This window comes from Musca vetustissima, unplaced genomic scaffold (genome assembly GCF_032173495.1).
Source record: "Musca vetustissima isolate MV318-11 ecotype Yass unplaced genomic scaffold, APGP_CSIRO_Mvet_v1 utg325606, whole genome shotgun sequence".
In the NCBI taxonomy this organism is placed as follows: domain Eukaryota; kingdom Metazoa; phylum Arthropoda; class Insecta; order Diptera; family Muscidae; genus Musca; species Musca vetustissima.
In genome coordinates, this window is record NW_026874453.1 from 1 (window position 1) to 16,473 (window position 16,473).

At 34.7% G+C, this 16,473-nt stretch overlaps 1 protein-coding gene across 1 annotated transcript; it reads left to right on the top strand.

The window, feature by feature from the left end:
• Positions 1 to 186: 186 nt before the first annotated feature.
• On the top strand, positions 187 to 15,684 carry LOC133333819 (uncharacterized). The gene is made up of 2 exons (XM_061542133.1): positions 187 to 738; positions 14,326 to 15,684. Exons 1-2 carry the CDS (start codon positions 187 to 189, stop codon positions 15,682 to 15,684), a joined length of 1,911 nt encoding a protein of 636 aa, XP_061398117.1.
• The last annotated feature ends 789 nt before the right edge of the window (positions 15,685 to 16,473 follow it).

The following is a 16,473-nucleotide window of genomic DNA, read 5'->3' on the forward strand; positions in this document are numbered from 1 at the left end:
TTTGTTGGCTCTAACAAAGAACTTAAAATTCTACAAAGGAGAAGTCTCGAATCGCTGCCGGAAGATCTAGCGAACGTTCTTGCTAACAATGGCACAAACTGGCATTTTATACCACCCGCTTCGCCAAACTTTGGAGGTCTCTGGGAAGCTGGTGTAAAATCTACAAAACACCATTTAAAACGGATCATGGATAACAGAATCTTGACCTACGAGGAATTATCTACACTCTTGGCTCAAATTGAAGGATGTCTCAATTCCAGGCCGCTATGCCCCATTTCAACTGACCCAGCAGATTGTGAAGCCCTAACTCCGTCTCACTTCCTCGTTGGAGAACCAATTTTATCTGTCCCAGACGAAAATCTACTAGACCACAATGTAGATAGACTTTCTCGCTGGAAAGTGGTTCAGTTGCTAAGTCAACAGTTTTGGAATCGCTGGAAGACGGAATATATAAACCGGTTGCAATCCCGTCCAAAATGGCTCAAGCCTCAAAAGAACGTTGAAGTTGGCGATTTGGTCATCATATTTGACGAACGAGTTCCCCCAGGTCAATGGCCACTAGCCCGTATAACAGAAGTCCATCCTGGTACTGATGGAAAAGTCAGAGTTGTTTCCCTAAAGTCCAATGGCAAAATCTACAAACGTCCAGTTTCAAAGGTTGCACTTCTGCCCCAACAAGAAGACTTTAATTCCGCAAAAGATCCTGATAAGAGTTGCTGTGAGCCGAGGCACAGCGTGGTTGGCTCGGAAACCAAATAAAACACCTCATAAATCTGCCCCAATCTATGTCAAGAACAGTTGTTCTTTGTGCGGGGGAATGTTGGAGAATCAACGATTTTATTCTTTATTCTTTAATAATTTATTTTTTATTTATATTTTATTTATTTATAATTTATTATGCATTTAAATTATAAATTTCCCTTTATGCTATATTTACTATTCTAATAGGGCATCCCTATTGTATTCCCTAAAATGTCGCGAACCGACATCTCTACTTTGTTTACTGTCTCTGTTACGTTATTCTTTGTTATTGTTGTTGTTGTCGCTGCATTGTTTATTTACTAAACATAATGCAGCGACGTCGTAACAAAGGTAATAGCGAAAGCAGAGACAGTAAATAAGATCAAGGCAGCCGTGTTATGATTATTTTTAGAAACAAAGTTTTTAGTTCTTTCGTGTTACTCTGCCGTGCTGCGTTATACCGATAAACAAACAAATAACTCTGCCTTGCTGCAATTGTGAAAAATAACTTAACTCGGTTTTGTTAAATTATTTAATTATTCAAGTTAATTTTTATAATATTAATTATTAATAAACATTGTCCCTTCCGGAGCATAATATTCGATAATTATATTAAATTATAATTTATTGTGAAATAAAGTTGCCCCAGTGACAATTTAAATTTTAAAGGAAAACTTGTTGTGTTTTTTTGCGCTGGCTCGAGGAGCCAAATAATCTCATACAGACCTATATTCATAATATTTTTGTGGAGAGATTTGGAACCTATTAAGAACTCAATGAACCAAATTTCAGCGAATCCGGAACCCCAACGCGCTCAAGAACCCCAAAATACCGAAAATTGGGGGTACCGTTATATGTGGTCTACCAGAAGAAGTGGACCTATATTTATAATTTTTTGTAGGGACATTAAATACCCAATAAGAACCCAATGTACCAAATTTCAGAGTATTCGGTTGAAAAACGCGCCCAAGAACCTTAAAATACCGAAAATTGGGGGGTACTGTTATATGGGAGCTATGCCTAATCGTGGACCGATATATCCCATCTTCGAACTTGACCTGCCTGCAGACAAAAGACAACCCTATGCTAAATTTCAGCACCCTATCTCAATTCCTTCAGAAGATAGCGTGATTACAACAGACGGACGGACGGACATGGCTAGATCGTCTTAGAATTTTACCCTGATCAAGAATATATATACTTTATAGGGTCGGAAATGAGTATTTCGATGAGTTACAAACGGAATGACAAAATTAATATACCCTCCATACTATGGTGGAGGGTATAAAAATAACCTAACCTAATGACTTCTCGTCTCTGATGAATGTTAAAAACCATTGACCTATGGTCTCATTACGAAAAGCTTTCCAATATTCCAAAAAAAAAAAAAAAAACACACACAAAAACAAAAACTGTGAGCTTTTCGGTTTTGTTTACATTTTAGCCATGGCCAACAAAAAAGCCGGTAAAACAATGTTTACTACCACTGCCGTTATGGGTTCAAGGTAATATTGCACACCGAACAAAAGAGAGAGAGAGAGAGAGTGAGATAAAAAAAGTCTCACGAACTCTCTCACCAACCACATTCATTCCTCATACGCATGCGTACCTTTGCATTGGAGACTTTTTTCATGCCAGATTCACTCTCATCTGAAAGCTTTCGTTTTCGTTGCACATTTACAGGTGTTGTTATTGTTTTTATTTGTTGTTTCTGATAGTAAACTGAGAAACACTATCTAGGGGGATATTTGAAATATTTTGTTGTGATTTTTTTGGGCTAGCTGCCTGGTTGGCGGTTGATTTTTTGTTATTGCCATTTTTCTCGAATTCATACGGCTTGTCTTCGACAAATGCTGCTGCTGTTGGATAGGCGTGTATGTGTGTTTTTTAGCGTCTGAGTATTTAACTGGAGTATTTGACCATTAGTGAAACAGTTTATTCCTCACAGAGGAGTGAAATAGATTAAAGTGATTTGACAAAGAAACAAAGAAAACTCAAACGCTTAACGAGTGTCCTTGCCAACGTATCAAGGACATTATAAATTTATTGTATTTTAAAACGCGGGCGTTTTAAGTGAAAGATAATTAAAACAAACTAAAAAAAAATACAACTTAGCAAAATTTAAAACCCAAAACCAATTAAATGACCCGGGAGCCATGCGGATCCAGCGGAGTCTAGTGGTATGAAAATTATTAACAAAAACTTAAAAAAAAATAATAAAATTAAGACTTTGTAAAATTAAGTGTCTATGTGTGTGAATAGATGAAATCATCCCCATTTAAAAAAAAACTAATTTCAACAAATTGTAAAATTCAAACGGATATGAAAAACGAACCATGAAATGTTTAGCAGTTCGAATTTTTTAGTGGGATTTTTAAAACAAATTTTAAGCTTCGTTGCCCCAACAAAAAATAAAAAATACTCCAAATCATGCAATAAACATTGTTATAAATGGAAACAAACGCACAATTGTGTTTCCCAAACCATTTGCAAAACATATTTTCCATCGATATTGTTTTTATTTCCTATGTGCCTGTGTGTGTGCTTTTATTTATTTCCACCAAAAAGTTTATTAACACCCATTAACTTATTATTATTTATTAATTTCATTAATAAATTCTAAATTAAAGATTTAATTTATTAGACCGCCATTGCCGGCTTTCATTCAAAACAAAAGACTGAAGACACAAACTTTATTAACGCAACACCAAAGAATGCGAAAATCTGCAAACGTAACAATGATGATGAATTGTTGTTTTGCTATTTTTGTTGTTGTTATTACTTCATATTATTCGTGTATTATTTTTTGAATTAGTGTTGCATGTCTGTTTTCATATCTATGTTATGAGTGAAATGATAGACTGAAGACTCCCCTCCACCAACAAACTTGAAATGAAAAATGAAACATCTGGAAAAACGTTTAGCCAATTCAATCCAATCCAATGTGTGTGTGGATCAAGTTTACCTCTTGTTGTTTTTTCTTTTTTTATTTCATTTGAAATGTTGTCTTGTACAGGAAACAAAGATGAACTACATATTGTTTTGTTTTGTTGTTGCTGTTATGTTGCATTCACATGCAGACATTATGTCCGGTTGACTTCAATAGGTGTATCAGGAAATAATGGCAATGGGTTGTTACTGCTGCTGTTGTATGCAAATTTTTTGTTGTTGATGTTTTATTTCAAAGAAAAAAAACACCTTTTCATGCAAATAATTATATAATATTTTTCCAGAAGATACAGGTCACCGTGTCATGCGGAATCGCATTTTGTCTGAAGAATTATTGATTTCAAACAGGATAAATAAATAAATATTAAAACAAATAATCAGGATAAGACAATGAATCCTTATCACAAACAACACAACTATAATGTGCAAATAGTACAGCGAATAAGAAGTTTTCATCCATAATCTTGTAACATCTGCAACCATTACGAGTCGAATTGGTCTATATGATCTCTTGTCAATTATAAAGAGAAATACTGCAGATTGCAGTTATGGAATGATTCTTAAAACTTCGGTATATAGGGTATAAAACATGTCTATGGAAGAACCATTTTTTCTGAGTAACACAGGCCATTAAATTCTAAGACGATACTAGTGTGTATGCATATTGTCTCCACCATTGTTCAGTTATCGCAAATTTCAGATTAAAGTTTTTGGAAAACGAGGAAGAGGAACTCCAACTATTTTATGTTAATTTTCGACATGATAAAATACTGTCAGTTAGAAAACAAACAAAAACGTCGTTAAGTTCAGACAGGTCGAACTTTTATTTTTATACCCTTCACGGAGTATTATATCTTTGTGCATATGTTTCTAACAAACCTAAGGAAACTAGATAGACACATGGTTCCTCTTGAGAATATGCATAGAATCAATTTCTTTATGCATGTCCGCCCGTCCGTATGTCCATGTTAAATTGTAAAGAAAGTTCAAGTCGCATTTCTGATCCGAATTGGATGAAATTTGGCATAGCTCATCTATTTGGCCTAAGGACACACCCTATTGAAGTTGAGAAAAATCGGGTCAGATTTAGATATAACTCCTATATATATTTTTAATGTAAATGGTGTACAAAAGTCCCTATATATCCTTCGATTTGCACGAAATTCGGCATTAAGTACTGGATTGAGTCTAGAATGATGTGTGTAAAATTTCTTGAAAATCGGTTCAGATTTAAATATATCTTGCACATATATTTTCGTCCGATTTAATGCTAATGGTGCACCAAAGTCCCTATATATCTTTCGATTTGCACGAAATTTGGCATTGCGTTCTAAGTTAAGTCTAGAACGATGTGTGTAAAATTTCTTGAAAATCGATTCAGATTTAGATATAGCTCGCATATATATTTTCGTCCGATTTAATGCAAACGGTGGACCAAAGTCCCTATATATCTTTCGATTTGCACGAAATTTGGTATTGCGTTCTAAATTAAGCCTAGAATGATGTGTGTTAAGTTTCGTGAATATCGGTTAAGATTTAGATATAGCTCCCATATATATTTTTGGGGAATTTAAAGTAAATGGTGAACCAAAGTCCCTATATATCTTTCGATTTGTACGAAATTTTATTATAGCGCACTGAATTAAGTCTAGAATTATGTGTGTTAGGTTCCGTGAATATCGGTTCAGTTTTAGATATAGCTCCCATATATATTTTCGTCCGTTTTGAGAAAAATGGTGGCCCAAAGTCCCAATGAAAATTCGTAAATATCGTTTCAGATTTAGATATGGCTCCCATATATATTTTCATCCGATTTAAGGGAACCCCCCCCCCCCATTCACGATTTTTTATTTTTAAGATTTTAAATGGGCTGGTAAAAGAATACCAATGCTTGTTAAGGTTTGTAACTTTGCACATATATATTTGAAGATTTAAAAAGGAAGAAAAATAATTTACAAAAAATGTATGTTGTTGTTTTGTTGTTGTTTTTTGTGATCAAAGAAAAGTCCTTATTTTTGATGGCGGGCATGATAACTCCTCACTGGAACATCGGAATCCGAAAATTCCAACGGTGTTAGAAAGAGTACATGTCTGGTTCTCATATGAACTAAGATTATTGACTTCGCTCTAAAATTAACAAAATGGCGTAACTTTGAAAAAATATTTTTGGAAAATCGCCGATTTTTTACCAAAAACCAAGTTAAAAAATAAGGAAGATCTTCACCGATTGGCTCTATCCTAGTTCATACGATAGCTATACACTCACAGAGAAACGTGTAAAAATTTGAAATCGATTGGGTTATTAGTTTTTGAGTTATCGTGCCCGCCAATCGCAAAAAAATGTTTAGAGAAAAACGCGTTTAAAGTTTGAGAAGCCCTTCAGCCGTCACTTGATGACACAATAAATCGGTTATATCTTCAAGAGTTCTTGAGATTTTTACTTGAAATTTTGCAGGGACATTCTTAATTTAGTGTAGATTCGAATTATATCAGCAAAAATTTTGACCCCGAGAATGGGGGGTCGCCTTAATAGAAATGGTTCACCAATGTCCTTATATATCATTCATTCAATCTCATGTCAATGTTTTTTTTTCGAAAAGGCGACTGTTAGGAGACTGTGTAAAATATACCGAAAGTGGTGAAGGGTATCATATAGTCGGCCCAGTACGACTTTACTTCTTTCCTTACTGTTTTTTTTTATTATTTTCAAATTCTGATTTCACTTTTGTAATCAGTACTCATAGTTCCATAAAACGTGTTAAAAAATAATTTGATTAATAAAATTTTAACGCCATTTTCGATCTACCCTATTACATGTTTAATATTTTCTTGCAGAGTCGTAATCAGCATCCACAAAACTCTTCTATGTGATATTTTTTTGTGATCTCTGCCCCATTGTTCACTGAATAGAAAATTGTCCCTAATAAAAATTATCCGAATTGGTCCACTATTTCATCCCTATGGGGATGAAAGCCCTTGTCAAGAATATTACGAATCCAGAAGTACAAATTCAGCATTTTTGCTAGTAACTCAAAGAAAAGCCTTTATACCTATGTATGCGGCTGTTACAGGTTATTTTAAAATGACTTGTCTTCAATCAAATCTAATGAGGATTATTTTTGTAAAACATATCCTCCTTCTATCTCGAGTGTTTGTGCATTTTTCCGTCCATATTTTCTTGAAATAAATACCACCAAAATACATTTTTTACCTTCAAATTTTCTATAAAAAATGTTGCTCATATAATTTTAGATAGTGTCCCCAAACACATGTAATCTATATACATGGATAATCAGGACGAAAGGTTTTACAAAAAAAAATCTCATTGGATTGACTGAAGACATATTATCTCAGAAATAAACTGCAATAGTCTCAGACAACCATATTTTTTAGGGTAACCAGCAAAAATTTATTACACCATAACTCAAAAGCCTGACCTTTAGTAAATTTGTCCTTCTGGATTCCTAAATATTTTAATCCCCATAAGGAATTATCCATCCCCCAGACCATGAGCTCCCATTAAAAGTAATTTATACACGACTTTCCGACTTATTGTGTTCCATAAAAATACCAATAACAATCTTATGGTTTCAAACAAAAGCTATGTAGACTAAATTTATAAAAAAAACTCACACTTCCTCATTGTCAAAAAAACAAAAATTAACCACTTCGCTAATAACTTGATCACAATTTTTGTTCATTTAAATTATTACATGAACAAATAAATGAACGCGGCACGACTCTGTAATTCATCATAATTTCAAATAGACATTCGCCAAATCATTAACACTCACCTAACAAATGTTGTGCAAATTTTTTTTTTGGGAAAAGGCCAACCGAAGCTACGCACTGGGGAGAGCAAAATTTCAATTGGACCAAAAAAAAGGAAAAAATTAAGAGATTGAATGACTAGGCAATCTACAAGGCAGCCGGATGATATAATCTGACAATAATCGCTTTTATCTAACAAAACCAAATATGTTTTTTGTTGTTATGTTTGAAAATCTCCTTTAACATGTTATGGGATTTAAAGAGGAGAAGAAAAAAAAAACAAATACACAATCATAATGGTGCCAAGGATTTTCGTTTTTTTATTATTTATTTCCTGTAACAAATTTGAAGTTTGTCGGTTTTTTGGGGTGGTCATTAAATTGTGCGGCCACCACCGCCGCTACTACAGTTCACTTCACTTTCACTTTGAACACTATTCATAAATTAACACTTGCCGCCAACATCACGACGACAGATCCATGATTACTGCAATACCCATTAAAATCTGGAACAACCAACTAACGTCATCCCAGGCACATGCACCACGACCATCACCACCATCACAATCGCTATCATTCAGTACAAATGTTACAGGCAGGCTCTAATGAGATGAAATGACATAATATTAGACTGGACCACAACTATTTGGCAATATTATTTAGATTATGGTAAAGATACAAACACACACAGTAGCTAAATTAACACCTCTGACAGATGGAACGTTGACATATGAAATGGTCTTGTTTTTCAGTTCAGTGTAAATAAAATGCAGACACCTCCCTTATAAACCATCAACTATCATCATCCATAACAAATTGTATTTTTTTTATTATAATTAAATTAAAAAAATGTTCAAGGTCACCAGCCATAACTAAAAATAAGTCACAAAAAAATCTCCTCACTCCTCCTCCACAAAATTTGAAATTAAGATTTATAATCAACACCAACAACATCATCTTTGCGGATATTTAAATTTCCATTATGGGTATTCAAAAATACTTTTTTTTAATGGATTCATAACAAACAACTTAAATTATGTAATATACTCTAACACACCGGCATACACACATTAGCATATCTGAGTCATTTCTTTTTTTTTTAAATTTTGTTTGTTTATATTATTTTTTTTTTGGTTTTTAAAAGGCCAATGACTTTATTTTGTTACTAAGGTTATACTCGACTGAAATTAGGTCAAACAAAGAGTCTGTAAACATCTCAGAAGATGTGTAAGAGTATGTGTGTGTGTGTGTGTAATCGTTGGATGACCTACTTTATTTTTGTTGTTATGAAAATGGCATGGGCTTTAAAAAATTGACCAAAAGCTAAAATTTGTTTTAAATCAAAAAAAAAGAAATTATAACCAAAAATTGTTTATGTCCATATGCAGGATGTCATTAATCCAATTTTGAAGGTTATCATATTTCATCTGTTTTATTAGTTAATATCAACTTAATAATAATGTAACTTGTTGTGAAATATTTGCTCTACATTAATATTTTGTTGTTGTTGTTTTTTTATTATCATGTCACACTGCTTAAATCTCCGACAGTCATAAGTTCATCTTAATTTAACTACGTAATCGATGTAATGCAATCCATAAAGAAAATTAGGTTTCATTAACAAAAGACTCAAGACACAAACTTGATTTAATTTTCATACCCTTCACCACACTGTGGTACAGGGTATTATGTCTTTGTGCATATGTTTGTAACAGGCAAAATGAAACGAGATAGACACATGCATAGAATCACTTTCTGAGTCGATTTATGCATGTCCGTCTGTCCGTCCGTTTGTCTGTCCATCAAGAAAATCGTCCGATTTAAGGTAAATGATGCACCAAAGTCCCTATATATCTTTTGATTTGCACGAAATTTGGTATAGAGTACTGAATTAGTTCCAGAATGATGTGTGCCAAGTTTCGAGAAAATCGGTTCAGATTGAGATATAGCTCCCATATATAGTTTCGTCCGATTTAAGGTAAATGATGCACCAAAGTCCCTATATATCTTTCGATTTGCACGAAATTTGGCATAGGGTACTGAATTAGTTCCAGAATGATGTGTGCCAAGTTTCGAGAAAATCGGTTCAGATTTAGATATATCTCCCATATATATTTTCATCCGATTTAAGGTAAATGGGACACCAAAGTCCCTATATATCTTTCGTTTTGCACGAAATTTGGCATAGAGTACTGAATTAGTTCCAGAATGATGTGTGCCAAGTTTCGATTTAGATATAGCTCCCATAAATAATTTCGTCCGATTTGAGGTAAATGGTGCACCAAAGTCCCTATATATCTTTCGATTTGCACGACATTTGGCATAGAGTACTGAATTAGGTCCAAAATGATTTGTGCCAAGTTTCGTGAAAATCGGTTCAGATTGAGATATAGCTACCATATATATTTTCGTCCGATTTAAGGTAAATTTTGATTTGCACGAAATTTGGCATACCGTACTGAATTGAGTCTAGAATGACGTGTGCCAAGTTTCGAGAAAATCGGATCAGATTTATATATAGCTCCCATATATATTTTCGTCCGAATTAATGTAAATGGGTGCCCCAAAGTTCCTATATATCTTTCGATTTACACGAAATTTGGCATAGAGTACTGAATTAGGTCCGGAATGACGGGTGCCAAGTTTTAAGAAAATTGGTTCAGATTTATATATAGCTCCTATATATTTCCGTCCGATCTAAGGTAAATGAGTCTCAAAGTCTCTATATATCTTTCGATTTGCACGAAATTTGCATAGGGTACTGAATTAGGTACAGAATGTTGCGTGCTATATTTCGTGAAAATCGGTTCAGAATTAGATATAGCTCCAATATTTGCACGAGATTTGGCATAACGTACTGAATTGTGTCTAGAATGATGTGTGTAAAGTTTCCTGAAAATCGGTAATTTTAGGTAAATGCTGCACCGAGTGACACGAAGTTTTGCACAACGTATTGAATTGAGACTAGAATGACGTGATTGCGTTTTATGAAATTGGTGCAAAGCAGATACAGCTCCATATATATTTTAAACTTGCCCGAATGATATGAAATTTAGCATAGGTTCCAGAAAGGCATACAGATTACATATTCAAGTTCGTTCAATTTCATGTTAATGTTCTTTCGAGAAGGAGGAGTCTGTTAGAAAATATGCAGAAACCATAGTGGTGAAGGGTATCATATAGTCGGCCCAGTCCGACTTTACTGGTTCTGGTGGTCAACCAAAGGTGCACATTTTCAGCTGACCTCTTTGGCAAGTAAATACGATAATTTTGGTTGTTTACAAACTTCTGGACAATGAATGTTTTCTCATCGGAGAAAATCAAATTCGGCAGTTCACCACTTTCGGCCAAGCGAAGCAACTCTTTAGCTCTTTTGAGTCTATCTTTTTCTGTTGCGGTGTAAGTTTTTGCACTTTTTGGAATTTCAATGGCTCTACCTCGAGCTCATTTTTCAATATTTGCCGAATGGAATATTGCGATATGTTCAGCTCACGAGCCATTTTTCGGCCACTGACGTCGGACTACGCTACCAGTATCGCAGTAACGAGAGATGGTACGAGACACAAAAAGGTATTCACATTTAAATGCTGGAGTGCTCTTACGATAGCCACTTGTGGTTTTCCAGGCAAATATAAGGAAATCACTATATCACGCTTGAATACCCGCACGAATAACTTTTTTTCTGGAAAATTCTCACCAAAATAAATAAGGTCACCCAGGGAGACCAGCTGGATATCTGCGCCACTCAAGTTTGCTGTCAAAATGCATTATTGTGAATTTACTCCCATTATGAAAACGTAAACAAAGTCGAAATTTTTGACATTAGACTTGAGAAAAAACACCTGTTTTCCGATTTCGGTTACTACCTTGTTGACCTTATTAATAGATATTGGCTTGTAAACAATATAATTCCAGTGACAGAATAATTTTGACAGCTGTCGGACGAGTGGCTTAGAAATGACAGCAGTCTGAAGTTGGTTTAAAGTTTAAAAAGCACTCTTGCCATTACTTGCTGTTAACATAGTAATTCGGCTATTTTTGAAACAGTTGTTGGATATATTAGTGAGAAGTTATAGGTTCAATTTAATTCCAATAAAAAGTCGGGCTGTAGTTTTTTTATAACTCAAATTTCCACATGAAGATATGTTATCCCCAAAAATCCCCAGAAATAATTTATAATCCCGAACCTGCTAGAATCATCAATTAATGGAAATTGATTTCGATTGGCCGACCCTACACATCATCCACGAAAATCTAACTTTGTGTGGTTCTATATTCTGTGCTTGGGCAATATTTCTCGATATTTCCAACCTCTTGACCGACTAAAGGTCAACAAATATTACTAATATTCAGTACAGCCCTTCAAATTACTTGTCCGGATTCCCTTCACTATGGGTTATGATGTGATGTTCGGCTTTCAATTGTGGCCTATAGATCGACTCGAAGAAACATAAAAAATTAAGTTTCCGATCCACTTCATCCCAAAATTGTTATCTGATCATCACCGAAAATTATAGGCGTTGTCCTTGACCATACCTGGAACATCATGGAAAATTTCAAAGCGATCAGCGCTATATTTACGTCTTCTAGTGCGGTAATGGGTTACTAAATAATATATGAATACGTAAGCACCTGTAAATATTTAAGTGTAGCTCCCACATCCGAGTACATACGACAATATAATTTAATCAATTTAAAGGTCAACCACTCCTCTTGGATATACTATCAACTTTTCGGGTCTATGTCCTTCAGAGGTAAATATATACGCCGTAGAATACAAATTTTGAAATTTTTCACACAAAGTTCAGTGTCTATTTGACCCGCTAAATATTGACCGATCTTTATGAAAACAGGCATGCTTATTCTTTGGCCCGAGCAACTAGAAAATCGAACAAAAATAAAGTATTTGGTCCGTTTCATCCCCTAAATATTAACCGATCTTTTCCAAAAACAATAGGGGTCTTCATTGGCCACAACATATCCTACATGAAAAATTTAGTGTATCGTGTTTACAAATTATAATGGACAGACGGATGGACGGACACACATGTCTAGATCTACTCAGCTAGTCGAGATATGACGATCGGTATACTTAAACAGTGGGTCTATGACCAATATTTCGCTGCGTTACAAGCTCTTGGGGCTGCACAAAGCTATAATACCCTGACCCTGGGTAGAATAAAGAAGATCTTAACCGATTGGATTTATCCTAGTTCATACGATAGCTATACACTCATAGAGAGAAACGTCCCAAAATCGATCGGATTATTAGTTTTAGAGTTATCGTGTCCGCAAAAACGATGTTTGAAGAAAAATGAGTTTAAAGTTTGAGAAACCTACTTGATGCTAGAACAATAAATCGGCTATATCTTCAAGAGTTTTAGAGATGTTCACTTGAAATTTCATAGGGACATTCTTGAATTATATTCGAATACGAAGCGATTTAAATACAAGTAAAAGCCGCAGTTATAAATAAATCGTTACGAAAACTAGCATGTAGGCTCGTTCTGGCCCAAGACGACAATATTATCGGTAAATATTAAGGGGATGAAAGGGACCAAAAATATAAAATTTGTTTGTTCTTCTGGTTGCTCGAGAGGTCACATAAAAATGCATCGAAAAATATGCATGTCTGTTGTAATGAATATCAGTCAGTATTAGCGAGTCAAAATTTTACGAAAAATTTCAAATTTCCATTCTATGTTCAGTTCGGGAAGACAAAGACCGAAGAAGTTGGCATGTTATCCAAGAGACATTATGTCCAAGTATTCATAAATACTTGGATGTGGGACTTGTACAAAAAAATTAAAAATTTTCGACGTATTCTGATATTGTATAATATTTCCATGATGTATTTATATGAAATTTTACACAGAGTTCCGGTTATGGCCTAGGAAGACACCAATATTTTTCGGTGGTGGTCGATTTTTAAGATATACATAAAATCAATTTTTATGTCGATTTATGCATCCCCCCATTTTTGATCCGATGAAAATCGGTTCAGATTTAGATATAGTCCGATGTTTATCCGATTAAGACGAAATTTTGTACAACGTACCAAATTGACTCTAGATTGAGTTATATATTGCTCGCATATATATATATATATATATATGTCTACAATGATAAGTACCCAACGTTTGTTCGATTGAGACAAAATTACACACATGGTACGGAAATAAGTCTAGAAGTCTGTTTAATTTTCTCTCTAAATTTCTTGAGATTTTTCTTTTTATGGAATTTGATCTACTTACGAGATTTATGCAGTTTTTTATTCAACAAGATCCCGGAATATCATATCAAAGCCACCCCGATTTGAAATGCATTTAGAGCTATGGGAATATTTTAAATGAGGCTGGACCATATTATGACCTATATTGAACTTTTTATGAAAATAATAACCCTCGAACCAAAAAGCAAGATTTTTTGACATCCATGATTTTTTCAAAAATCACACTTTTAAGATTTCAGATAGGGTCCTCAAAAACAAGGAATTAATATTCGTGTGTCTCTATCGCCCCTATCCGCTTTTATGTACCTGATCGTTGTTCAAAACCTTATATTTTTATATGTTGTGGACATTTTTTGCTCGAAGTCAGGAACAAGATCTCATAATATGGAGAAAGTCTTCTATATGCAGACGACATCTACAATATGTGTTTATCTTTAAAAAAAGGACAATAGGACTTCTAAAGACTAACATTCTTTCAAAAGTTATTATATACACGATATTACCTTAGAAGTTTATAAATAAAAATATATATATTTTTTTCAATCTTTCCAGTTTTCAATTTTTAGACACAATCTTCTCAAAACCTTATTTCTAACCGCACAATTTCTTCTTTTTACTCCCTTCTCATTTCAGTTATCAGCGTTTAGTGTCTTATTAATAGGCACCACCCTTATCCACGGTAAAGCTTTACCCGATCCAAAACCTCCCTTGCTTGGCCAACCACAAAAGCAACCACAACCCCAACAACTACAACCTCAACCATCCAAAAATGTTGCCTTCGATCAACAAACATCCGAATCTCAAATCTCACAAGTTGCCCAACAGAGAATAGATTTGGACGAAGAGTATCATCATCACCACCATGAACATCATCACGATCCAGGCTATTGGAAAAAGAAGGTAACGTGGAAAGAGGGTTGGAAGAAAATTTGGAAACCGGCGAAAAAACAAATTTGGATACCACAATGGAAACAGATTTGGAAACCCGTATGGGTGCCGGTAAAAGTTCCCGCCTGGAAAGAAGTAAAGGTGCCGGCATGGAAACAAATTTGGAAACCGGTGTGGAAAGAAATTCAAGTGCCAGCATGGAAGGAGATACAAGTACCAGATTGGAAGAAAATCTGGAAACCGGTGTGGGTACCCACTAAAGTACCTGCCTGGAAGGACATACAAGTTCCAGCATGGAAACAAATATGGGTACCGGTATGGAAAGAAATTCAAGTTCCCGCCTGGAAAGAAATTCAAGTACCCGAATGGAAACAATATTGGACACCCGAATGGATCAAAGTGGGTATACCGGGTGAAAAGTATCTGGGTAAAGATCACGAAGGTTGGGAATACACCAGTCATGATTTGTGGAAAAAGAAGCTGATCTGGAAATCACATTGGAAGAAAATCTGGAAGCCGGCCAAGAAACAAATTTGGGTGCCAAGTAAAAAACTCGAATGGAAGGAAGAATGGAAACAGATTTGGAAGCCAGCCAAGAAACAAATTTGGGTTGATGACAAGAAACTGGAATGGAAGGAAGCCTGGAAACAGATTTGGAAGCCAGCCAAAAAACTAATTTGGGTTCCCGACAAGAAACTCGAATGGAAGGAAGCTTGGCAACAAATTTGGAAAACCGAAAAGAAAGAAACCTGGGTTGAAGACAAGAAATTGGAATGGAAAGAGGCATGGAAACAAATATGGGTGCCCGGTTGGAAGGAAGTTTGGGTACCCGATTGGAAGAAGATTTGGAAACCGGTAATTATTTCCGAATGGTTCCCCTCGCCAGACCATCATGATCATCATCATCATGAAGTGGAACATGGTTGGGATCGTAAAGATAACAACAAAGGCGATAAAGTGGTGTGGAAACGTGACGACAATGCCGCGGGTAGCGTACAAAAATCCACACAACTGCAACCAGTACAAACAACAAATTTCCAAAATAAACCTCTGGCCACCGCACAAAAGGAAACATCTAAAGCATTTAAATTTCCTGGAGCGTAATGGGACGTGAGAGCGGAGGTTGCGGCATTTTATCGCATAGTTTCTAGGAAATTTAGGCCATTACAAAAATGCCGAGTCAGGTGTTTTTCCTTTTTTTCATTTTGTACATAATGTCAACTGATTTCAGATTTCAATTTTCCTGTTTCCACCTCTTTCCAACTTTAATCCAATTTGTGTCTCTTTTTCTTTCTTTCTTTGTTTGCTGTTATCTACCTCTCTTCCCATCTAAATGCTATAACACATTTACACTGCTGTTCTACTCCCGAAACATATTTTTTTTTAATTTCAATTTAATTTATTTTGCTTATTTAATTTTTATTGTTAACTGTAGTATGAAAACGTTTTGAGCATATATTTTTTTTTAAACTCAGCGTTTCGCCTTTAGCCTAAGTCATATTTTATTATAAGTTATATAAAAATAATAATGAACTTTTTTAAATAATAAAAGGTATTATTTTTTGAAAATTTTTTATGATTTACTTTTGGGGATGGTAAATTTTTTTCCAAAACTACCAAGATTGATAAAAAAATAAGACTGTTCGACATCCTTTTCGATAAAAATCACTAAGTAGCTTCCGCTGAGGGAGTTTATTCTTCCAGAATAACAACAATAAAAACTTCAAAAAAAAACATACGGGTATGTTCTGGAACACACGGTGTATTTTTTACACTTCACTCATACACTTCCCTTCAGAAGTTACCTCCTGTTCTGCTTCTCAGTATTGTATAAGTATATTTAAGAAGGACTCTGTAATATCATTATTTTGTTAATTTTGTTTAAGAGGAACA